Below are 26,057 nucleotides of genomic sequence, written 5' to 3'. Positions count from 1 at the left end.
CCCTTGGGGTGACACTTGCAAACAGCTTGGTAGTCACACACGTTTCGCCCCACGTCAAACTGGTTTTAAACAAGGAGAAAATGTTGTTCCCCTTCTGTTTGCACATTATCAAATGATTAAGGTGAAACCTTTCGTATGGTTCCTTTATTTTGTTTAAACTAAAGCCCCCTTGGCTGCAAATATGCAACATTTGAAAAGAAATGTAAAATTCAATAGAAGGGTATTGTGAGCAATGAAGGCTTACAGTAATAGCTCGAATCTTATACTTCCACCTAACACCATCATTTTACATTTACTATTACAAAACAAAATTATATCAGAAATACCAAAACCATGTGTTATGTTTGGGGAAAGGACCGAAAAATTCATCGATTTCTGGTTCTCCACGTCGCCTTTTGGTGAGTATAGGTTAGACAAAATACTCCATGATCTCATGGCTTATGGTGACTCAGAGAATGGTATATTTGGGAACTAAATGCTGTCTCCAATAATACATCTAAATTATCTCTTCTCACCAAGAAGCTGCTGTACAACGATACGAATATTATCGTATAACATTTCCAAAATCATTTTCGAGGATTCTGGTTATTATTATTATGCGTAAAAAACACAAAAAGTATGGGAACACCGTAAAGTCATACCCTGAAGTAACTGCAACTTTTTTTGTGTGCTTAATGGATACATTAAACGACATGTTAGAACATGCAGTGAGGCAGCTGATTCAGTATGCGTTGAGCTTGAGTGAAATGAAACATTGTCAAAAACAGCGAAACACACGGGTGCTGAAACACACCAGCACCATGTTTGATTCAAACGCCAAACACAACAGACTAGTGCAAGTGGTGGCAACTGGCCAGTGGCAACTGAATATTGTACTTTGGTATCTGCTGTCATTATTCGGCGAAGTTGTTGATGCCTATTATGTTGTATTGCAGCTACCTGTGATGTCTTGTTGACGGGACGTCATACCTTGCTGTCTGGAAGTCTTCGGAAAGATTTTGCGTATTCAAGGCCATTAAAATGTCTTGTCACCCACATTTGCAGAATACCCACCGCGTGCAGACGTCAATGTTCTCACCGAGGTTGGTTATGAAGACACAATCATGTCATGTATTTATCATTTGCAAATCTTTTTTCACTGAAGCACAAAATACACCATGGCGAAGGAACAGCCTCATGGCTGAGTCGCTCACAAAGCCGAAAGTTCGGGTTCGATTCCTTACAATAACATGGGGCGTGAACAGCAACTTTTGAAATGTTGCTATATGATATATGCCATGATATATGACGTAAAACTAAACTCACCTATAAATGAATGTATAATCGAAAGTACAAATTGTGTTGTCCGTGGTAATCGGGTAAAGAAAGCGCCATTTCTTGACTGTTTCTTCGAAGTAGAGAGGATGTAGATACTCTTCTAACTTGACCAATACTATCAGTATCGGATACTACCAAGGGCAAATATGTGTGCTAGGATATCATCCAGCCAGATATTAGTATATCATAAGGCCAGTTGTGAACAGAAATATATTCTTGTCTTTGTATTATCATTGATCAAGTATATCCCCCCAATCACACTGTTTCTTAACAGACGTACATCCAGTGTTATGGGGTAGTATATTCCCCCAATCACCCTGTTTGCTGACAGTCTTGCATCCAGTGTTATGGAAAAGTATATCCTCCCAATAAACCTATTTGTTAACAGACTTTCATGCAGCCTTATGGGGTAGTATATCCTACCAATCACCCTGTTTGCTGACAGACTTGCATCCAGTGTTATGGAGAAGTATGTCCCCCCAATAAACCTATTTGTTAACAGACTTTCATACAGCCTTATGGGGTAGTATATCCCCCCCAATCACCATGTTTGCTGACAGTCCTGCATCCAGTGTTATGGAGAAGTATATCCTCCCTATCAGCCTCTTTGCTAACAGACTTGCATCCAGTGTTATGGAGCAGCCTAGTTTCCCTCACCATGTCTGTTAACAGACTTACATCCAGTGTTATGGAGTGGCCTATTTTCCCTCACCCTGTCTGTTAACAGACTTACATCCAGTGTTATGGAGTGGCCTATTTTCCCTCACCATGTCTGTTAACAGACTTACACCCAGAGTTATGGAGTAGCCTATTTTCCCTCATCATGTCTGTTAACAGACTTACATCCATTGCAATAGCGTTGGATGTCGCTGTCGTGAATGATAACAACACCAAGACATTGGTATTGGTTTTCTCTTTGTGATATTCGTTTTAGGGTATGAGAACCCAAAGGAAATTCAGAATCCATACACAAAGGATATACAAGATACAGTTTTTCACATCAGTACACAGTGACATTTTGCCTTACAGTGCCCCCAGTGTATACTATAACATAATACTGGGACAGTGAGTGTGTTACTGTGCACAAAGTACTTTGTCTCCCTTAAATGGGTAATGCTATTTTTTAAATTTCAGACCGTCAAATTTATATGTTTCATTTTAACTTTAGAAGCCGTTGTAACTGCGCTAGTAAGCGCCGTTTCCCATTTACCTGTAACTACCCAAACCATCCCTGTGGCGGGTGGAGCTGTGTTGAAGTGTTGTCTTTGGCTGCTATGTGAAAGTACTGTGACACAATGCACGGTTACGTTTGATGGAAACGGAGGAGGACATGTACATTGAGACTTGTGCATCGCCTGGTGGAACAACACCATTTTAGTGTGTGTTGTCTTTTAAGAAGTATAGATTACCAGGACATGAGAGCCACCACGTTAAATTGCCAGTCAGTTCTCTTCTTCTATCTCTTGAAACCCTTCGGAGCAGGAGGAGACAGCATATTTTGCTTCTGTTTTGAATTGTTGTTGGACCCGTTCATGTTCACAAATACCTAAACAAAATCAGCTGGATCTGTTGTCCCATGTGAAATGACGAACCTGGAACATTCCTGATCTTGAGCTGGGTAATACGTAACCAAGTTTGCTGAACCTTGTCCTGCCCAGGTCAATCCTCTATATATGACGAGAGACACTGTAATATCTATCTAATGTGTGGTGAGTCGTCCATCTACGTAACATTCAACATTTCATATTTACGTATTTACATTGCATATTTACATATCGACTATGATGAACATCGTCTGAACTAAAACCTACTTTCTAACGTGCCTTCACCACCAGGACTTCCGCTAGACTCCAGAAAAGAACCAATATGCTTTTGTAATTTAAAGATGCAGTAAAGACATATGTACCATTGTATTCTATCCTCGTAGGTAAATGCAATCGAGTATGAATATATGACGATAGATATATACACAAAGTGACTGAACTGACACTGCAGACCACCAATAAATGAAAACACATGTATCCTCGTCGTCATGCACAATTCACACACAAGAACAGGCAATGTATGAACAGCTCAGATCAGTTCAGTTTGATGAGAGCGCGAAGTCTACAGTGTCCATGTTTACGACAGAGAATTCCTTGACACCTATGACGTGTCTGGTCCACATATCGCCTGTACGCATGGGCAGTAATGTACCGAGTGCATATTCATTTCAATTACGTTCAGATGTGCTTACAATTTATTAAACATCTCAATAACTCCAGCATAAAGGACTCAGGCCGTATATGCTCCATACAAGAAAGTGATAACCACATATTTCAGCACGAAACAACTGCAAGACGGCCTTCAGATGTCCTTTCGATATGATCGTAAAATGTGCATACCATATTTGCTTCAGTTCAGGGTAAATCTGCAAAACACTTTTAAAATGTTTTGTCGCCAACCACAAATCACCCTTACTAAACGATATTTGCGCAAGAATCTGCAATGCCCGGTCTGTCCGCCAAAGCCTGAAACAAATATACACAGCCCACGCATTTCTAGAATACATGTGACAAGTCTAGATTTATAGTTTCGTGGATATTAAAGTTTTGTTTTGTTTTTCTTTTCTTTTTTATTACGTTTTATGCACTTGCGTATTTTAATAACTGTTACAGTGTTTCTGTAAAATACGTTCACTCTTGTGGCAGAATGTTAGTGTAAATATCGACTTGAATCTAACATAGGTAATGCCGCCTGCAGGGGTTGAGTCCCAGGTGGTGCCCCATACAGCGACAGGGACGTCATGGGCAGCCAACCCGAGATGTAGTGGGACACGAGATGGGGTTTGTATGGAGTGAACACGATGAAAGGACAAATCACGTGTACCTGCTATTAACAGCATCAAACATTTGCCATATACTGTACTCACGATTCAAGCCTGTGTGAATGTACTCAAACCACTTTAAGCAGTATTTGAGCTCACAACAGGGGTCGAAATTTCACAAATCTCAGCGATCTCAGCTTTTCGATATTATATCTAGGTAGTGACTGATGTATATGTCAGTGACGTTTGCAGTGACGTTGACTCCGCTGTTATATCTAGGTACTGACTGATGTATATCTCTCTGATGTTTGCAGTGACGTTGACTCCGCTGTTATATCTAGGTAGTGACTGATGTATATCTCAGTGATGCATGCAGTGACGTTGACTCCGCTGTTATATCTAGGTAGTGACTGATGTATATCTCAGTGATGTTTGCAGTGACGTTGACTCCGCTGTTATATCTAGGTACTGACTGATGTATATCTCAGTGATGTTTGCAGTGACGTTGACTCCGCTGTTATATCTAGGTAGTGACTGATGTATATCTCAGTGATGCATGCAGTGACGTTGACTCCGCTGTTGTATCTGGGTAGTGACTGATGTATATCTCAGTGATGCATGCAGTGACGTTGACTCCGCTGTTATATCTAGGTAGTGACTGATGTATATCTCAGTGATGCTTGCAGTGACGTTGACTCCGCTGTTATATCTAGGTACTGACTGATGTATATCTCAGTGATGTTTGCAGTGACGTTGACTCCGCTGTTATATCTAGGTAGTGACTGATGTATATCTCAGTGATGCATGCAGTGACGTTGACTCCGCTGTTATATCTAGGTAGTGACTGATGTATATCTCAGTGATGCATGCAGTGACGTTGACTCCGCTGTTATATCTAGGTAGTGACTGATGTATATCTCAGTGATGTTTCCAGTGACGTTGACTCCGCTGTTATATCTAGGTAGTGACTGATGTAAATCTCAGTGATGTTTCCAGTGACAGCTCTCTGGTGTTATATCTAGATAGTGACTATTGTATGTCGCAGTGATGCTAGCACTGACGGCGTCTCCGGTGTTACATGTATCTTGGTGTTCTAACACTTTATAGCACATATATATCTCGGTGTTCTAACACTTTATGGCGCATATATATATATCTTGGTTTTCTAACATCTTATGGGGCATATGTATCTTGGTAGTCTAACACCTCATGGCGCATATATATCTCGGTGTTCTAACTCTAATATGTGTTTCAGTGCATATAAACTACCGGGCAAAAGAAAGTCACTTTTAAAGTAATTGTATATAAACTAAAACGCTTGTACAGGCTTAAGCCCAAACATTAAGCACGGTTCCGATACAACGCGGCTGTCCGAAAACGCCCTGCTAATCGTGCAATTATCAAAACAACATAATCAGAAGCCCGATGTGGAATTAGTATGCTGTTTACTGTCCTGTCATCCTCCTGTGCCAAATCCGGACATTGAACACACATTTTCTGAAGTAGTAATGAAAGGCTTACATCACTTAAAAAAAATAAATGTCCTCGAAAATGAGTAATATAACCAACGTTTTTAAATCTACAAGTTACTATAATTTAGCATGCGGATATAATGTAAAACTGTTATAACTTACTTCCCATGTAACTCTCCTCTCGGGGAATAAAGAATATATATAATAGTTGGACATTGGTGCAAATACACGTGCATGTCTTTGGTATAAATGCCGATGTTGCTCAGAGAAAGCATATAGTAGCATAATCCATTATAAATCAGTATATGCTTTCCTAGTTAACCGCTACGAATATGCTATGACTTACGTGAGCGCAACCGACTGGGCGATCGGTATGGCCAATACGGTGACTTCAACTGCAGCCAGGCTTCCAACAATAAATTGATAATCCTTTTCCCCGGCCCAAGATTGCAGAGATCATAAGCCGAAGACCGCTACACCTGGCAGAACCACCTCCCGATCAGATTCGTGACGGCGACCACAACGGCGACGACAGATCTAGGACACGCCATCAACAGACGAACACTCCTTCCACGACTTGGTATGGCTGGCATACAAGTCCACAGTCCCTTCAGTGGAATGGCCTTGACCTGTCTACACCGTTAACGCAGATTGCCGTGGACACAAACTGTACGTCGGTGTGAGCGGCGTAACTAAGTGAGAGTGTTCTTTACAGATGAGTCATTTTGCAGCACGACTGCGCCAGAAGTGTTCGAGAATACCAGCACAACGTTAACGCAGAGTTACTGCCTTGGCCTTGAATCATCTTGAGTGTATGCTGATTCCGTGTACAACCTCCGATGAACGTGAACAGACTCTTTTGGACTTGTGGTACAGATACAGAATTCCTGCTGACGTCATCCGACGCCTTCCAACGTCATTGGGGAGACGTGTGTTGGCGTGTATGGATGTGATCGCACTCGCTATTAGTGAAGACGTTCCATGCACTTTGTGCACGTACTCTGAGCATATAATTTGTAATTTTGATCCCTTTACTGTTTCCAAATGAACTGAGACAAATGCATGACGAGCATTACACTCATTTTCAGTCATATTATTGGAAAATAATTTCTGTTTGTGAAATAGTTATCATAAATCTCACACACGTCTTTGTTTCTATTTTGGGTCAAGTAGCTATCCGGTATTTATACCTGTGTTCGTCACAAGTACTTGTGAAGTTGGTAAATTAGGAGATAAACATCATGTGTTGGCCAATTTCCGGGTGTTATTGAGTATTTGAAGCACGGGAATGCATTTGGAACCGACGGCGTCAGCCGGAGGTTTCAAATGAAATATTCCCGTGCTTCAAATACTCAATAACACCCGGAAATTGGCCAACACATGATGTTTATCGACATTGTAAACACAAAAGTAAACCAAAGGGGTTTTAGTGTCTGCATTCGTTTACATCGAATACGGACACAGCAGTGAAGTGTCATCAGCTGGCCGTTTCAGCTGGTTCCCATGGTAGCATCTGGAGTTGCTCATTTGTGACGTCATTCTAACTTTACGTCACAATATGATTTGAATGACGTCACCACTGTTGATGACACAACAAAACAATTGTTTACGTGTCAATACGCGGTGAATAGTCTTTCAGTTTCCGGGAATCTAATACCATTTAATCATGTTTTTCAACCAATCAGATTACAGAACACAGTAACTTTTGGTTTACAATGAAGACTACACTTACAAAATGAAGACTAACATCTCCATTAAGTGTATCTTTTAAAACACCCATTGTGGCAACTCAGTCTAAGTAAACTTATCCTCAGTACTTTTCGTTACACTCCACTACTGAGTCTAACAAAACCTTACACAGCTTACCAAATCGTGAACGTGGACATTCGCACATACCTCTTGAACTTTTTATCTCGAAAAGGTTCGTATACGAACGATTCCGAATGCCATTTAGCTCACGCTCGCTTCCGGGTGATACACAGGGCGTACGTACAACCATGACAACGGGAGTAAACAGTCGCTGAAAATGGTGTTTTTGGTAATATTCGAGGATGTCATCTTGCGGAAGTATTAGCTAATGGTAACCATGTCAACAGAAACCCCAAAGCGTATATACTGCAGGTCAAATAACTGTGTTATATGCTGATTTTTGCTTGTGGAGAGATCTGTGTCAGTGACCTGAATATTTAGAAAGTCCCCCCGATCCCTAAATAGTAGCCGTTGTCTGATTGGTTAAATCTATTTAACCGTCTCACGTTTGATTGGTCACTGGTCGCTCAAAGGTTACCTGACGTGACCTTCTACTAGGTTTTGTTAGACTCGGTGGTGGAGTGTAACGAAATACACTGAGACTAAGTTTACTTAGACTGTGTGGCAACTGAAAAAAGAATAAAAGTATTTTTACCAAATATCACTTCGGGTTCATGTCCAGCAGATATACAGGAGAATGCAGCAGATGGAGAGATGGTACAATGGATGGCACTGACTGCGTTGAGATACCATGTTCATATCTTCATCTACAACGTCTCAACAAGTTTCACAAGAAGTCAGTTATTTCCGTTTGGTTCTATTTTAGTGTTTTCTTTTAGAAACCGACAGATTGTAAGTACATATATCATGATAAACAACTCAAGCAGAATCATTATAACCAAACATATCTGAGTTGAAACCACCACGAGTCGAAAGCCCTCTCAAACAGAATCATACTCCTGTGTGAGAGTAAATATCAACCTGCCAACTCCACTTCGCACAGTGTAAATACATGTATGCAAGTGTCAACGCGTTCATAGAGCGCGTTGGGTACGGTGACTTGGGAATTAGCTCATAATTAAGATGGAGTGTGCGTTGATGAAGCTGAATAAATACGTTGAGTTCAAACTTCTTTAGTTGCTTATACACAATACATGACAAACAAGTATACATAAATGATATGAGCGGAGTTCCTGCTCAACCCCTGTTTCCTACGAGCGGCATAATCCTGCTCGCCGTCCTCCCTACACAGTAGGAATACCGGACTCCACACTCTATGTAGATGTGAGCCTATATGTACAGTTTTAAAAAACAATGGACAGTTTTAAACAAAGTTGATGTGATGACGGACTCAGACAAGGGGGATGACCAATAAAGGCCATAATGGTCATATACAGTAACTAATGGAAGTGTGGTTAACAAGGCAATGCACGCTGCGGTAGTGATAAAGGTTAAGAATGCTCACTAAATAAGAACAAGTAAGTGTCATATGGCTTGGCTACACAGTTTGGGGTTTTTAGAAATATTTGGACGATGGCTGTCCTGAATTAGACACTATAACATTAAGCACGCAAGTCTAAAGGAGACCTAGATTCATTTTCACCCCACATTTGGAATCTTGGAGGGATATATTAAAACACATTTGGCATTATTCACTAAACCCCAGTGACTGTTAAGAAACAGGTAATTTCAAAGAAATGAGACAAGACCCTTCATTACAAGACCATGTCTGGCCATGTAACCTTGGTTACATTTGAATTTAACCATCGTTGATGGTCCCGATGCATGGTTTCAGCAGATTCATTCATGGCTGGACTTGTGTCTTACATTATTATATGTATTACTTATACCATGTTCTTTGATCAGGGAAGTGCATTTTTGACAATTATAATGATTTTACCTGCAAAGGTTTTATGAAACCAAACTTCGAGCAAAAGGTTTATCTTCTCTTCTTCCAGTTCATAATTATTCCAAAGTCGCCATTCCAATGTTCTGGGCCATATCTGAAGAGATGATGAATTTTCAAAAAGAGACGTTGGCGTGAAAACCAAAACCATTAGAAATTTGACTTTGATGTTGCATTCCACAAACAACAAGTGTGCACTTGATGCACCTTACCCATGGCGACATATTGCACTGACTTAACCCATTGTGAAACATATGGTTTAGCTAAAATACGGAAGTTGCTTCACATAGAATTTGTGTCACTGATGTTGTCCCTTAATGCAATTTTGATATTTGTTAAAATAATGTCCAGATATTTTACTGTTGTTTCCTTGTGATGATCTGGTAATGTTTGGTGATAGTTATACTACACGGTGAACTAGATATTTTAGTAAATATTGAGATAAAAGAAAAGTGTTATTTAAGAAACTCACTCAGTAGCTCGTTTCCTTCCTCCCTACTTATGTCTTCTAACTAACATCTGTTGTTAGGAATATAGCCTGTTTAATTTACAATGCCTCTCAGTTACGACATGCTATAGTAAAGTAAACTACCCCACACCATTCACTCACTAACCCAATCACCCACCCACTCACTCACTCAATTATATAAATTTGTGTTCACTATGGAAAACACCTCCAACACTGATGTAAACGGACATCCAGATGTTGAACACCTGGGGCTGGGAACTGGTGGGGAGTATACAACCAGTGATGTCTATACCATCTACTACCGTGTGCAGTAAAATACATTTTGTCACATTTATAACTTGTCACTCACTTAAACACTTTGGTTTAAAGGATGGCAGTAACACAACAGTTTCAAAACTTTCACAATAATTCCATGTGTCAAATTGTGTTCGTGGTCCAGACACTTCACCAACATCATCAACAGTAAAAAATCGGTAATTGGTTTTTACTAAATGCAGTCTTTAACAAAATGTCCAATTTATTGACCTTATGCATTAGTATTGTTTATATAGGTAACCAACTGTGTCTGGGAAATGCTGTCTTTAGGGCTAGAATTTATTATATGTAAGCAAGCATTGTATAACACAAACATCTTTGCTCTTCTAATTGGCGCAGAGACACCTTTCCTTGTTTCTGTCAATCTAAACAAATATTTCACATAAAGTCATCCTATCGCATTAAAAGAAAATGCAATAACACTGGGGTAACATTTATGAAGTAGGAATGTTATTAGTAATGATATACATTGGGATCATCATAATAAAATGTCACTATTCTATTTTGTGTATTCAAATCAATAAATATCCACACGTGTCATATGCGAAAATAGCTGTGATTTCATTTGGACACATGTGACAAGCATCTGCATGGACTGGTTCCAATCTGGTTAACCTACAGGTCGCCTCCTAGTGTTTGTGTAGTCATACAATACATGGGAGTGATCCTAGCTGTTATGATGGGAACTCTCACGAGTCTGTGTATCTTCTCCTGTATGATAACAAGTGTCCTATGTTCGCAAAGTGAGTTGAACCCTTGTAATGTTTACATATACACGGTTACATTTCATATCAATTGCAATGTCTTATTCTTTTATTAAACAATGCTGATCTCTGTTTATGTTCACTTTCTTTGATAATTCTCTCATTAAATCGAAATTTTGTCATCATCTTTCATGTTGATTAGGCTTATTCAGTAATGCATACACTTCCCAATACACCCAGCATATGTTCACACTGTAAACGGCTGATCGGTGACGTTAACAAAATAGCAGGTTCAAACCAAAGGAATCTAGTTTCAAACTAATCAGTTACCTGTTGATGTTAGTATCTCAAACTGCTATATTTTTGGAATCGTTGATTATAATCTGTATTTAAGCCAGTGTGAAGGAATATAAGTGGCTAAATGAACTATGTACTAAATCGTCAATGAGGCTGGTTAATGATCCTGCGATGATTGATGAGGTAGTGAATCTTCAAATGGTTGCACATGTTCGATACCCATGTATTAAACTGATCCATGTCTTAGGTGCTGTAACATCTATATATCAGCCTGTTGCTTGTGTTCGGTAGACCGGGCTTTGTAACATCCGTTTTTCAACCTGTTGATTGAGTTGATATACTAGGTTCTGTAACATCCACATATCAACCTGTTACTTTTGTTCGATGTAGCGGGTTCTGTAACATCCATATATCTGCCCAGTGATTGCGTTTGATATACTAGGTTCTGTAACATCCATATATCTACTTACTCCTTGTGTTTCATATACTAGGTTCTCTAACATTCATATATCAACCTGTCGCGTGTGTTCGATGAACCTGTTTCTGTAACATCCATATAGCAACCCCTTGATTGTGTTTGATAAGCCGGATTCTGTAACATTCATATATCAGCCTGTTGCTTGTATTTGATATGCTAGGTTCTGTAACATCTACACACCAACCTGTTGCTTGTGTTCGATGAACCTGTTTCTGTAACATCAGTATATCTACCTACTGATTGTGTTTGATATACCGGACTCTGTGACATCCATAAATTACACATTCCATGTGTTTTATAGATCAAATCATTTGTGAAAAACAATTATTTCTGCAATATACACGTATGTGTATCAATAGACAATTTCCACTCATAACAAGATCTACTCTTTATTTAATATCTATGTCACTGATTTACGAAACTGGCACCAAACATCATCAAATCATCTCCAGCGGGAGACCTGTAGGTTAACACTGTCAACCATTTCCCAGAACACAAACAAAAGATAATAAGCTGCCTATGTTTAGACAGGATTATATTTGATCTGTTATTTGGATTTCCTTTAGGCTTGACAGGGCTTATGACAAGAAAATATCTGTGTAAAATGTGTAGGTTTGGCATTAACAAGAAGTGGGCATCCTACAAGCTTCAATTATGCTCCCTTTTGGGCTGTTTTTTTTGTGAATAAAAAAAATGACCAGTGGTGACGTACCCAGTTCCTTGGATGGTGGTCGGGGGTGGGAGTGAGGGGTTGGGGAAATTAGATACGCTAGCCTCTGACGTACTACGTAACGTCAGTGATCCATTCCTGAATTATAACATATACACAGTGCCCATTTCAGCAGATGGAGTAGGTTTGAAGACATTTCATTCCATTGCTTTCATAACTGGTGATACATTAAAAACAGCTCTTTATGGGATATAATCCGAAATCTTACAAAACATTCTATACACAATTTCTTTAATGTCTCATGTTGGATGGAGCGACCTGCTGCATGTTTTTGACAGACCTTGCCTTGCAATTTCCATGTGTTCAGATATGATCGTTATTTTTTCAGATTGTAATAAAATCGACCTGCTGTTCATTTTTGACACATCATGTTATCATCGGAACGAATTCAGGGAACTAAAACAAATGGCAATGCAAGTAGTGAACAACGTTGATATCGGAGACGAAAAGGTCCGAGTTGGAGCAATGACATTTGCCAGGAGAAAAAGGATTAACTTTCACCTCAACAGATATTCAACCTGGCAAAGTGTTGCTAATGCAATACGATGGATCAGACCTATGTACGGACCCGATTTCCTGCACAGAGCCATCAGAGATGTCAACCGATACATGCTTACAGCCTCGGCTGGCGACCGCCCCGATGCCCCCAATATTATTATTTTTGTCACTAATGCATTATCGCGATCACGACCTTCGCTTGTCCAGAGTGCAGTTGACTCTCTGAAGAACAATGGCCAAACTGAGATATATGTCTTGTGCTTTGGCCGCAGGGTCAGCTACCCAACGCTTAACTATCTGGCGTCCGACCCTGACAGCCAGTATATGCTCTGCGACCCTTCAGCTTCGTTCCTTACGTTCGTTACTACCTTCAGGGACCTTCTTTGTAAGTACTGATACAGATGCATATTCTGTTTTTGGGTTTGAGACCGTCTACTTCCAATGATTTCATAGAGTGATTCACATATATCTAGTTTTATAAGGGGCGGTGGAGTAGCCTAATGGTTATAGCGTCCGCTCGTGACGCCGAAGACCCGGGTTCGATTCCCACGTGAAGCCCATTACTGGTGTCCCTCGCCATGATATGGCTGTAATATTGGCTGCATAAGCAGCGTAAAGCCATACCACTCACTCACTCACTTTCATAAACAATCTATGTTAATTGTTGTTGATATTCTGTTCAGGGGGCTTGCTGCTGTTGTTAAGGATAGGGTGGCTTGTGAGTTCGGGGTATTAGGGTTTGGAAGGGACCTCAAACTTATTGTCATCAGTGATATATGTGTTGCAGGTAGCACTGGCTGTGGTACTTGCTCTGAATGCTTGAATGGCGGGACTTGTTCTGGCGACATGTGCCAGTGTACGCCTTCATTTACTGGCACGTGCTGTGAGAGTAAGTGTTTCAAAGCCAAATCCGCTTTCTTAAACTGTCTTTAGATTTATTTGGAAAACGATTCAAATCGTCTTTATTTTTGAGTGATTGCGATCAGTGATTGTGTACCTGAAACATACATATAACTTAGGTTAGTTTGTTATTTCTGTTGCTGCTGACAGACAGCTAATACGACTTTAGTTTAAAACAACAACTGAGCAGTAATACACCTGAAATATAGAATACACCGTCCATACCTCCAGGCCTTCACGTCTAGAACGTACTGAGCTGGTCACCCAGGATTACGTTTGGAGCTTGATTATTCTTTGTAGAAATTCATACATAGACACAAACCTCCACCTCTAGGATGTATTCCAGATAAATGCCACAGGCTTTACAGAGGATAGAATCAGACTTATTGTAAGGAAAATGTAATCTTACAGAAAAACAGTAGATGGTGGGGGAATGCCAACATGTCTATCACAGACACATATTATATTGGGTATCTGATAGGATTAGCAGGGTATACATGCGTGGCAACAAATGACATATGCAGGGAAAGATTTCACAATTATATACATGTATATCCTTCCAGTGTGTTCAAAACTTATCTGTCAGCCTTAATATATATATATGTATCTTAATTAGTTCACCGATTTTGTGTGCACATTAGTGCACCTTAATAATTCCATCATCTTCCGGGGCACACAGTAACTCGTATTTGATGCTTGGAAACAAGTACCTTTAACTCCCCCGACTGTTTGGTTCCAGCTGCCAAGTGTGGGGTATGTGATGAGTGTGCCAACAATGGAACGTGTTCCGGTAATGCCTGCATCTGTCAATGGTTTGTTACTGGCACCTGCTGTGAAACAGGTAGGATGTACATATAGCACCATGTCATTCACCGCGATCTCTCAAACCAGGGACAGCGTATTGTATATTGATCATGCCTGAGACCCAAACAAAAATCCATCTGATATGTCAGTATCGATTCCCGATAACACGACTAACAGCAGGTGTATGACACACCTTCCTCACATTAGGCAACTGCGACATACACACTATCTAAACATCTTCAATCTGTAAAATGGTTTCCTTCCAAAGAGAAAGATCGCTTCAACATTTCTATTTTTCTATTTTTGCACCCTTGAATCGTTTTAACAGTGACTGAACATGAAATCGTCATAATGAATGTCCTCATGTATGACTTCTGCAATATTATCTTTAAAGCTAAAATGTAATAATTGATGGAACTGCTGGTTTCCCTGCCTCGGTAACCTCATCCCCCGTGTTTCAGACGAACGTTGCCCGCTGATGTAAAGCCATTTCCAGCCAGGAACAGCCAGTTGTTGTGAGATGCAGCGTTTGCTTTGTTGGAAATAAACGGAATTTATCCTTCACTTCAGTTTCAATTTTCCATCCCGCTAGTCGCCTCTTACGACAAACATTGTCACCTCTTGTGGCAACCACGGTTTGGTGAAGACCTCTTCACGAGCAATATAATATAGGATTACAAGGGGTAGGGTGATGTAGGATAGGGTTACACGTGGGAGGGTGATGTAGGATAGGGATACATGTGAGAGGGTGATGTAGGATAGGGTTACATGTGGAAGGGTGATGTAGGATAAGCTTACATGTGAGAGGGTGATGTTGGATAGGGTTACATGTGAGAGGGTGATGTAGGATAGGGTTACATGTGAGAGGGTGATGTAGGATAGGGTTACATGTGAGAGGGTGATGTTGGATAGGGTTACATGTGAGAGGGTGATGTAGGGTAGGGTTACATGTGAGATGGTGACGTAGGATAGGGTTACATGTCAAAGGTTGATGTAGGATAGGGATACATGTGGTAGGGTGATGTAGGATAGGGTTACGTGTGGGAGGGTGATGTAGGATAAGGATACATGCTAATATTAATTCATTGATCACTGCTCAAACATCACATATGGAAGCCTGCATGAAAATACCTGCTGCGATAGTATTGATATTTGGCTTAGACATTGAACTTTGATGAAATTAATTGAATCTAAAATTGAAAATGATAAGGGTGACATAATAGGAGACAAAAGTTCACTTTACAGTACACATTGTAGGAACAATATTCATTAAAACGAAATTCTCGATCTTTTCTATTTGGCGTTAACAGGTGCATGTGCACATCGTGTTTCTAAGGCGAACCCTCAGATAATACATGATTACATATGGACTAATAGTTAGCGAGTGAAATCGTATTGACATTAACACAGACTAGAAGTTTTCACTCTAACCAGTGACGAAGCTGTAACAGCACGGTCTGTTGTTTCTGGAATAGATCACAGTCTGAGACAAAGACCTCATCTCTGCTGGTATGCTCCAGCCCAGCACGAAATTAGCATCACTTTTTTTTCTGACAAAGTATATTCTGTAGTCGCACCTACTCGTGTCTTTGAAAGCACTCGTGGTGTCACAACCAGTATATGCATGCAGTTCCCTCAACTCTCTTCAGTGTGGACTATGGGACTGAGCTAGTCTTGTTACCAGTGCCAATGTCAAAGAGATGGTATGCAAGGCCACCGCATACGACTGTCAACTTTGGAGTTTGTTGGCATGTGTATCAAAGGTCTGGACTCGATTAGGGAGAGCGATGAACTGTTGCTTATTCATACCATTATTTAGGAGGACTAGAAGAATTCTTCCTGCTCCCTCCTATGACAAAGTCCCTACTATCCCTTTTCCCTTGTGTTCCAAGGCCACTGGCCTATAGGACATTTATATACACGGCACGACTGAGCAGCAGAAAAGCAAGTGTGGAATATTTACAAATTACAAATTTAAAGTAGATTTTCTTTGTATAAATGCAAAATAGATATACATTGACAGGTTCTGTAATTCAAGAGTGTTTTCACTTGTTAATAACATAGTCACCTTTGTTTCATTTGGATGAGCACAACAGTAGGATGCTAGATATTTCTTTCTAAGGTTTCCATAGCATATGAAAAGAAAATGGTATTCATCTTCTACAACATAATCGTTACAGAGGTTGCAATTTCTATGGTTACGAGGAATGTTAATATAACGACCAGTTTCAACAAACAACTCGTTCGATGAGAAGCGAAAACGAGATAAAGCCACACGGAATTTTCTTTACAGTGATTTTTGATAAATAATATTCTTTGCATAGTTCAGATTTCCAATGTTTATAATACAGACATTTCGAGGATAGATAGATTGATTCAAGCCATGTTTGTTGATAGATAGCTTTCATTATTTGGGTCATTGACGTAATGAAATAGTTTTCTGGCTGGGCGTTTTGATTATTCCAAAAATAACCATATCCCGTTTTGAGTAAAAATTCCCTTACATTAGTCACCCGATTTCTTTTCCCATTTTTGTCATATACAGTATGGTTCAAAATTATTGAGAATAGCTAAATCATTTCATATTATTAAACGAGAACAAATCAGATAAATTTGAATGTATTGTGAAATTGAACTGACCTTTTCATGTTGTGTAGGTAACAATTTAATATTTTATCAAGTCTCCTTGAGCTTCACGGCACAGTCTAAGACGAGTAGGCATACTTCCTATCAGAGAGGTTAGTGTCTCGTGAGTTATGCTGTCCCAGTATCGGACCACTTCTCTCTTCATGTCTTCAATTTTTGTCAACCCCTTTTGATTCACACATTCCTTCATCATCCCCCAAATGTTCTCAATGGGATTTAAGTCAGGACTATATGCAGGAAATGGTAATGCAGTCACATTTTTCTCCTGAAACCACTGCTTGGCATGTTTTGCGGTGTGTTTAGGATCATTATCTTGCTGCAAAATCCAGTCATTTCCATAAAACACATGTGCACTTGGAAGGAGAAAATTATCTAATATGTTAGTGTAGCGTTGACTTGTCAGATTTCCCTCAAACACACACAGCGGGGTCGTTCCTAATAAGGATATCCCTCCCCATACATGAAACTTTGGGCTGTATTTAGGTCGTCGATACAACGGTGCTGACGCAGACTTTGTCCATATTTTCACATTATTGGAATATACCCATATTGAGCTTTCATCAGTAAAAATCACATTTTCCCAGTCCAAGTTTTCATGTGCCAAACACCACTCAACACGCCTGTCTTTATGTTCTTGTTTCATGAGAGGAGAAGGAATTCCAGTCTTTTTCTCCCATCCAAGATCAATCAAATTTCTTCTAACTGTAGATTTTGATACAACTGTTGATCCCCTTTCTATCATTTCATACCTGATGTTGGAGATGCTTGCCCTTTGCTTTTTAGACGCTAAAATTCCCAGCCGGACGCGATCTGAGAAGTCCAATTTTCTGGGTCTCCCTGCTCCTTTCTGGTGCCCCAAATCCTTTCCCTCTTTAAAATTCTTCCTAATCCTATACACAGTAGAAAGAGGAGTTCCTGTTCTCTCTGCCAATGTATTTACATCATCAATTCCTTGATTACACAACTCAAAAATCAACCTTCTTTTATCTTCAGCAGACATTGTTGACAGTGCTGAGGAAAATGACGTCTGCTACAAATTCAGGGGAGGTAACTCTAATTGTACTATACTCAGTAGGCCAAGATGAGTTACTTCCCTTATACTATTACTTAGTTTTAAGTATCAGTGAATCAGTTGAGGTGTTAGGATAGCTCAAAGTAAGAAGAAAAATTCTCAATAATTATGAACCAGACTATATCATCATCATATTATAACATTTCGTAGGAAATCTATGACATGGCATTTTTAGCAAACGTAACCAGTACTTCATAACTTTGATAGTAGAATAAATGTATAACGGAAATCTGCCACACTCGCCATACACCATAGTGCTGTGTTAGATTTCATGCTGAGGTATTTTTTGCAAGCATATAAATTGACTTTTCCTAGAGCTTCGTAATTTTTCAGACCCCATATTTATGATCCATATTGCAGTGTTGGGCTTACTTTAGTATCAAATATTTTGAAGAATGTTTTGTATGATATTTCCCCCAAATTTTGAGATTTCTAATTATGTTTATCAAAACCTTAAGGGCTTGCACAGATGCCTGTTTTGTGTGGTTAGTCCAAGAAAGATGGTTTGAAAAATAGACGCCAAGATATTTATATAAGTTTGTACTGTGTTTTTCGTCTTAATAAGTCCATTTCTCCGTTTTTGAAAGTTTTCCGCCATTGTTAAGAACAATGATCTTTGTTTCACGCCTATTAACTGCCAAATTCCATTCATCAGAATAGATTTCAGGTTGATCAGTTTGTTTCTGTAGGCCACTTACGGTGTTAGAAAATAAGACAATGTTATCAGCGAAGAGTAACAGGAATAACTGGATTAAGGCGGGTGTAACTGGATCCCGTTTGTACAGTTATCACATATTTGCACAGCTAATTTATCGACAAAAATTGAAACAGAAAGGGGCTTAAAATACCGCCTAGTCTGACACCTAAATGGCAAATAAAAGTTTCTGAGACTACGTTATTGTTTCTTACACACACTTTGACATTTTCGTACATACTACCTTCATTTGTTGGCTACGTTCATGAGTTTGCAAGAGGCCCAACAATATATTTCTCTTGATAGAACAAAACGCCTTAGCAAAATCAACAAATAGGGCATAGACTTTTCCACCTCTTGAATTCAAATATTTTTGGACAACGGATTGAAGTATGAATATATCATCAGTTGTGGTGTAGCCCTGTCTGAATCCAGCTTGACCCTGAAATACTTTATCCGTAGTGTCAGCGCATACATGATCTGCGTACGATATCACGATAATGCTAAGATCCTTCGATGTATTTCTGTGCAGAGGATGGGACGGGCAGCAAATTATTTAGACCCTGCTTGATTGCTCTGATAAAGATGACAGTACCAGTATGACTCGTTGTGGTCTCTCAAGGCATTCAGACTTCATCTTTTAGCAATGCATAGCTTTCTCGTTATGTTTCCCTGCGGGGGGTACCTGCAATGGAACCCGAGGCAATCAATCCTGCCCCCAGCAAGATCGCAGAAAACCCTCATCCGTTTATTTTCTTTCCTATCATGAGTGCACAAACTAGATGGAAAGCTTCAGTCAAAAGGTGTTTGTGTCGCGTGTTTGGTTTACGGTTGACCCATCACCATAAGGATATGTAACCTGTTTCATCACTATCTGGGGACCTTCACGCTGCCTGACATATTCTGGCATATGTATTCAGCTGCACTGACGTTCTACAAACGTCGTTTTGCAGTGCCAGCCTTTCGGTTTTGAATGGATGTCAACACGAAATTGCCGTGCAAGTTATTGTTAATATATGGCACTCACGACTATCTCAGCTCTAAGAGAGCTTCGAAAATAGTGTCCCTGGAGAGCAGATTGGGATGGTGGAGTCGAGATTTCATCGTGACAGATCAAAGGACAAGGCAAGGGTGTACAGACGTCCAGGGGAACGATATGCTGACACGTGCGTTGTTCAACATCGCCAGTTTTGTGGTGAGAGCGTTATTGTATGGGGAACATCACATGGAACTCTTGTCATTGTCAATAGCAATCTCGGATACAGGGTTCGGATCAGTTGGGCTCATGTGCAGCCATCCATTCACGGACAGAGACGTAACTTCACGCTACATCAAGAAAATGCCCACCCATGTGTCCGTCATGTAGCGACAGATTTCCTGAGACAGCAGAACATTCTGGTACTCCACTAGCCGCTGTTTCTCCAGACCTATCCTCTATCGAGCAGGTTTGGGATAAATGGAGAGATGTTTACGCCAAGTCCAGAATCAGCCACTGATGCTAGCTGAGTTGACAAGGATTGCCGAGTCACAGTCAACACCAAAGATGGCCTATTGACACCCTACAGAGGCGATCACAACCACATTGTAGACAACAGATTGCTATCGACAAGTTCATCATCAGCTTGGAGGACATGGTTCGTCAACAACTGAGGCCCATTCCTTCCACTTACCAAGACTTATCATGTACCACTATACACGCATACTTTCTATGTCAAATATATTTTAAGCATGGTAAATCCTTTTGTATATCCATAATTTGTATATCTATAATTGCATGATACTTTCCGTGTTTGTTGCGATAGATTTTTCTAATTATATTTCATTATTACAGGGCTAAGGTCAAACAACACTGATCCGGTGGTAAGATCCCAACCTTTAACAGCATCAGACGTGCACTGTACCGATCCAGAGCCAAAAACTTACCGCCTCTTCCCCAGCAGCGTCCGGCAGTTGACCTCACTCCTCCACCAAGACAGCACCTGGGGAGGACTTCCTGCTTGAATCTGATGGCGACCACGATAAAGTCATTATCTAGGCCAGGGACGAGAACCTGCGGTTCCTGTCAGAAACAGAGGTGTGATTTGCAATGGCACTTTTGACAAGTGCCCATCGTTTTTTTAACAAATACACGCCATTCATAAGTTCGTCGAAGAGACGATGTGCCCCTTAGATTATGGACCTCTACCCAATAAGAAGCAAACAACATATAATCGCTTCTTGGTACTGGTAACAAAAACTGAAGCCGCTGTCACAAGTCAAGGTCATATCTTCCCCTGCCGCCTAGAATGCGTTCAACACCATGTTTCCAGAGACAAATGAAGGGTTGCGTGTTCCACTATACACAAGCAGTTTGGAAGAAGGTACAGAAAGTTGGCTTGACTTGTGCTTACAATGACTGTCCAGATGTCAGGCTGTTGGTTCGGAGAGCTCTTCCCTGCGGATGACATCAGTGACGTCTGGTTCCATGTCCAGGAGGATGCCGCACCAGGTGAAGCAGTCAACAGCTTCAGCGACTATATCACATCCCACTGGGTAGGAGGAGACCATGGGAGGGCAACATGGAACCATCACGACACCGAAGGGCACATGCGACAAAGCACGTCGTGGGCTGGCATAGAAAACTCACCGACTTTATCGAGAGCCATCCAAACATATACAAGATTATAGACTTTTGTTTTAAAGAAAGAGCAGGTCTTCACAGAATCGTCTGTTCTGCAGCTGAGAACTGGTGCCAAGCCACCACAAATAAAGAGGCGCTACATTGAAGTGGACACTCGACTTGCCACCTTCAAGATCTGACTGCAGACTGGTGATTTGTCCGTGACTGGGTATGCAGACTGTGTATGGCATCTTAGCTGGATACTTATGTGTAATGTGTGACAGATGTGTATATAAGATGTAAGATGTATTTAAGTTGATGTATATAAGAATAGGTCTCATGTAGTTAAGATGATGTCTGTTAGGGTATTTGATATGACGTTAAGATGATGCATAGTATGGACATAAGGTGATGTAAATTATTAATAGGTGTCAGGTGTCCTGCAATAAATGTGTCCGATCAACATTCCGTCACTGTCATTTCTCAAATTAAAGTTTTAAAGTTTTCAAGATCACAGACCTCAGTGACCAAATACCACAGGGAACAAAATAAAAAGCGCACCTTTTGTTGTAGGGGATTAACTCGCTCCGGTGAACTGGGACACTAGAACAGAAAGTGCTGGGTAAGTGAAACTGACTCATATCAACAGTTAAAGGGTAATTAAGGAAAACACCACGAATCATGTTAGCTTCTTTTCGCATGAAACAATAGCACAACATTACATGATGTAGTTTCTTTATTCAGGGATAATCTACAACAGGGATAGGTCACTCCCTTGCTTTATTTACCACCTGCACTAACGTGTGCTTCGTCATGCTCCAACGCACACAAGGACTTGGTTCCTTCCCAACGCAGCTTTGGCTGTGTTTAATAGTACTTCAGTCAGTTTGTTGTATCAGTCGGAATTATGCAAAAAATATATGTGAATGTATGAAAAAGAAATATAGAAAAAGAAAGAAATACACGTGATTGAATGAAAGAATAAATAACTTGCCAGCACCTTTCACCTGATGGTATATCTCCCCAATAAAAATTAAAGGTGTATGTGAAAGACGGTTTCAGCACCATAAGTAGAAACATTCAAACAACGCACTGTATTATTTCAATAGCAAATCAGATCATGATTTTCACACACCTCAAATACACCAGACAAGTTTTTAAAAGTTATAAAACTATAACAATTACTAGCAAATAACTTTCAACAAAAGGCATACTTCCCGTGTGGAAATTACACGAATATGTCAAAGAAGTTTTTAGCGATAGAATTCAGTCTTTCTTCGCCGTGTACTGATAATTGAAGCCATTGAGCTATAAAATGCACACTTGAAACTTTACTACAAATCTATTGTATTGATACTGACACTAATAAAAATCATTTGACTTAAAATGAAGTGACAGAATAGGTAACGTATCTTCTACATGTAGGTTTTCAGTTATCACAACACTCAGCTATTGAAAATACATCGGACTCATTAAAAAGCTAAGCTGCCTCCTTCATTGACTACACTGGTCCCGCAGCATACGCCTCTCCAGGACTAAGCCGTTAGAGTTTGCCTGCTTTCTTCTCGTAATAGGTATACAATTTCTATACCCCAAAACAGATGTACATGTACTTGGATACAAATACATAGGGAAAAAGGTTAATCACCCCCAGAAGAAAAAAGATATAATGTCGTCTTAGTACTAAGCAGTTGAAATATCACTGACTATATATATAAAAACAGTCTTTGGGCAGCATTTGACCTGTATGTTCATGGAAACCGAGCATTACTACTGAACACACCATGCACGAGAAGCTAAAGACCCATGATTTTTCCAACTTGCAATATAATCTTGCCTGACAATTTCACTATTTAATGGGTAGTTCTGAGATGGTTTATCATTTCCCTCAACAATGGCTTATAGGAGGATATCAGAAGTACAACGATGGCAATCTTTATCGGTCTTCGTGCAGCAAGAATGTCCTTCAAAGCATTCTCAAGGCAGACTGGCTTCCATTACACAGTAATAAACAGATTAATTCGAAAACATGCTCAAACCAATGAAGTCATGGACCGTCCACGCTCTGGACGACCTCATGTGACGTCTCGTCGTGAAGACAGAGCGCTTATACGGCTGGTGCGACGTTTTCCATTTGCATCAAGCACAGTCCTGAAACATCAGTGGTTACCAAATCGCCGATTGAACACGAAGACTGTCAAGAATCGACTTAAAGCTGCAGGACCTGCTTCATGGCGAGTTATTAGGCGTCCCCTAGTTGACAAATGACCATAAAAGACGGCGATTGATATGATGTCAAGCGAGACGGTACTGGAATCTAAGGTCGTGAAAGAGGATCCATTGGTCCGATGAAAGTCGCTTCATGCTTCATGCCAATGATGGGCGAGTACGCGTTTGGAGGCGTAAAAATACAGTATACAGTGCCAAGAACATCCTTCACAATGTACCTTTCGGTAGGGGCTCAGTAATGGTTTGGGAATGCTATTCCCACGATTGTAAGTTGGACCTTGGGACGATTCAGGGCAACCTCACAGGTGCACGGCACATCCAGGAGGTGCTCCAGCCTGTCGTCATTCCTCATTTTGATAACCACCCTCTTGCCTCCAGACCTGTGTTCATGGATGATAATGCTAGGCCTCATCGATCAATCGCAGTGAACAACTTTATTCACAGAATGCTTTTGAAAGGTGTGACTGGCCTGCTACTAGTCCTGATCTCAACCCGATCGAGCACATTTGGGACATTATTGGACGACGTATACAAACGCGAGATCATTCTATACTGAACCTTCAGCAATTGGAGGCAGCACTGCATGAAGAATGGCAGAGATTACCCATGAATCACTTTCAACGTCTTGTTAGGGGTATGGGTCGGAGAACAGAGGCTGTCATCCGGGCAAATAGAGGATATGCACGTTATTGACTGTAATTTGTTTTAAGACAAGAAATGTGAGTTTGTTGACAAATGCCATCATCACATGGTCACCAATAGATATGCCAGCTCCATAGTTTCAGCCCGCTTTCACTTTGATGAAAATTCAGTCGTTAATTGCTATGACCTCAAAGCAATAAAAAGATTGTAAAGCAATCAGTACAGGTGTTCCTGTATGTCTGCTCTTCATTGCCTGTTTGGGTCTCCTACGTTTCACATACCATATTCACTCAATGGTCGTTTATGTCCTCTTCAACATCTGACACACTAGATGGTGCATAACTTTTTCCCTATGTACATTTAGTTAAGTTAGAGTCTTTGAAAGGCATTTAGAAGAGTTTTATGGATGACAACTTTATTGTGACGAGTGACTACGTTTCGAAGTATGTTGTTTCATTCACCTGATGAAGAAGTAAGAACATACTTGGAAACGCCGTGACTCTTCACTATAAAGAAGTTGTCATCCATAAAAAACGACGTTTCGAAGTATATTCTTACTTCATCTGATATATTCTCACTTCGTCATCTGATATATTCTCACTTCGTCATCTGATATATTCTCACTTCGTCATCTGATATATTCTCACTTCGTCATCTGATATATTCTTGCTTCATCTGATGAAGAAGTAAGAACACACTTCGAAACGCCGTGACTCTTCACTATAAAGAAGTTGTCATCCATAAAAAACGACGTTTCGAAGTATATTCTTACTTCATCTGATATATTCTCACTTCGTCATCTGATATATTCTCACTTCGTCATCTGATATATTCTCACTTCGTCATCTGATATATTCTTGCTTCATCTGATGAAGAAGTAAGAACACACTTCGAAACGTCGTGACTCTTCACTATAAAGAAGTTGTCATCCATAAAAAACGACGTTTCGAAGTATATTCTTACTTCTTCATCTGATATATTCTCACTTCGTCATCTGATATATTCTCACTTCGTCATCTGATATATTCTCACTTCGTCATCTGATATATTCTCACTTCGTCATCTGATATATTCTTGCTTCATCTGATGAAGAAGTAAGAACACACTTCGAAACGTCGTGACTCTTCACTATAAAGAAGTTGTCATCCATAAAAAACGACGTTTCGAAGTATATTCTTACTTCTTCATCTGATATATTCTCACTTCGTCATCTGATATATTCTCACTTCGTCATCTGATATATTCTCACTTCGTCATCTGATATATTCTTGCTTCACCTGATGAAGAAGTAAGAACACACTTCGAAACGCCGTGACTCTTCACTATAAAGAAGTTGTCATCCATAAAAAACGACGTTTCGAAGTATATTCTTACTTTTTCATCTGATATATTCTCACTTCGTCATCTGATATATTCTCACTTCGTCATCTGATATATTCTTGCTTCATCTGATGAAGAAGTAAGAACATACTTGGAAACGCCGTGACTCTTCACTATAAAGAAGTTGTCATCCATAAAAAACGACGTTTCGAAGTATATTCTTACTTCTTCATCTGATATATTCTCACTTCGTCATCTGATATATTCTCACTTCGTCATCTGATATATTCTCACTTCGTCATCTGATATATTCTTGCTTCATCTGATGAAGAAGTAAGAACACACTTCGAAACGCCGTGACTCTTCACTATAAAGAAGTTGTCATCCATAAAAAACGACGTTTCGAAGTA

At 40.1% G+C, this 26,057-nt stretch overlaps 1 protein-coding gene across 1 annotated transcript; it reads left to right on the top strand.

Annotated features, from left to right (window-relative positions):
- Nucleotides 1-10,713: 10,713 nt before the first annotated feature.
- Nucleotides 10,714-14,929, top strand: LOC137277835 (matrilin-3-like). The gene is made up of 5 exons (XM_067809797.1): nt 10,714-10,777; nt 12,572-13,126; nt 13,529-13,630; nt 14,381-14,482; nt 14,907-14,929. Exons 1-5 carry the CDS (start codon nt 10,714-10,716, stop codon nt 14,927-14,929), a joined length of 846 nt encoding a protein of 281 aa, XP_067665898.1.
- The last annotated feature ends 11,128 nt before the right edge of the window (nt 14,930-26,057 follow it).

This window comes from Haliotis asinina, chromosome 3, assembly GCF_037392515.1.
Source record: "Haliotis asinina isolate JCU_RB_2024 chromosome 3, JCU_Hal_asi_v2, whole genome shotgun sequence".
NCBI classification, from domain to species: Eukaryota; Metazoa; Mollusca; class Gastropoda; order Lepetellida; family Haliotidae; genus Haliotis; species Haliotis asinina.
Note: the sequence above shows the minus strand (reverse complement) of the source record. Positions and strands in the feature narration are given on the sequence as shown.

What these genes read in the sequence shown, in the direction of transcription:
- LOC137277835 (XM_067809797.1), top strand. Translation starts at nt 10,714, where the DNA reads ATGGGAACTCTCACGAGTCTGTGTATCTTCTCCTGTATGATAACAAGT. An exon ending in TACTGGCACGTGCTGTGAGA is followed by an intron (nt 13,631 to 14,380) that starts GTAAGTGTTTCA and finishes GTTTGGTTCCAG; the next exon opens with CTGCCAAGTGTGGGGTATGT. An exon ending in TGGCACCTGCTGTGAAACAG is followed by an intron (nt 14,483 to 14,906) that starts GTAGGATGTACA and finishes CCCGTGTTTCAG; the next exon opens with ACGAACGTTGCCCGCTGATG.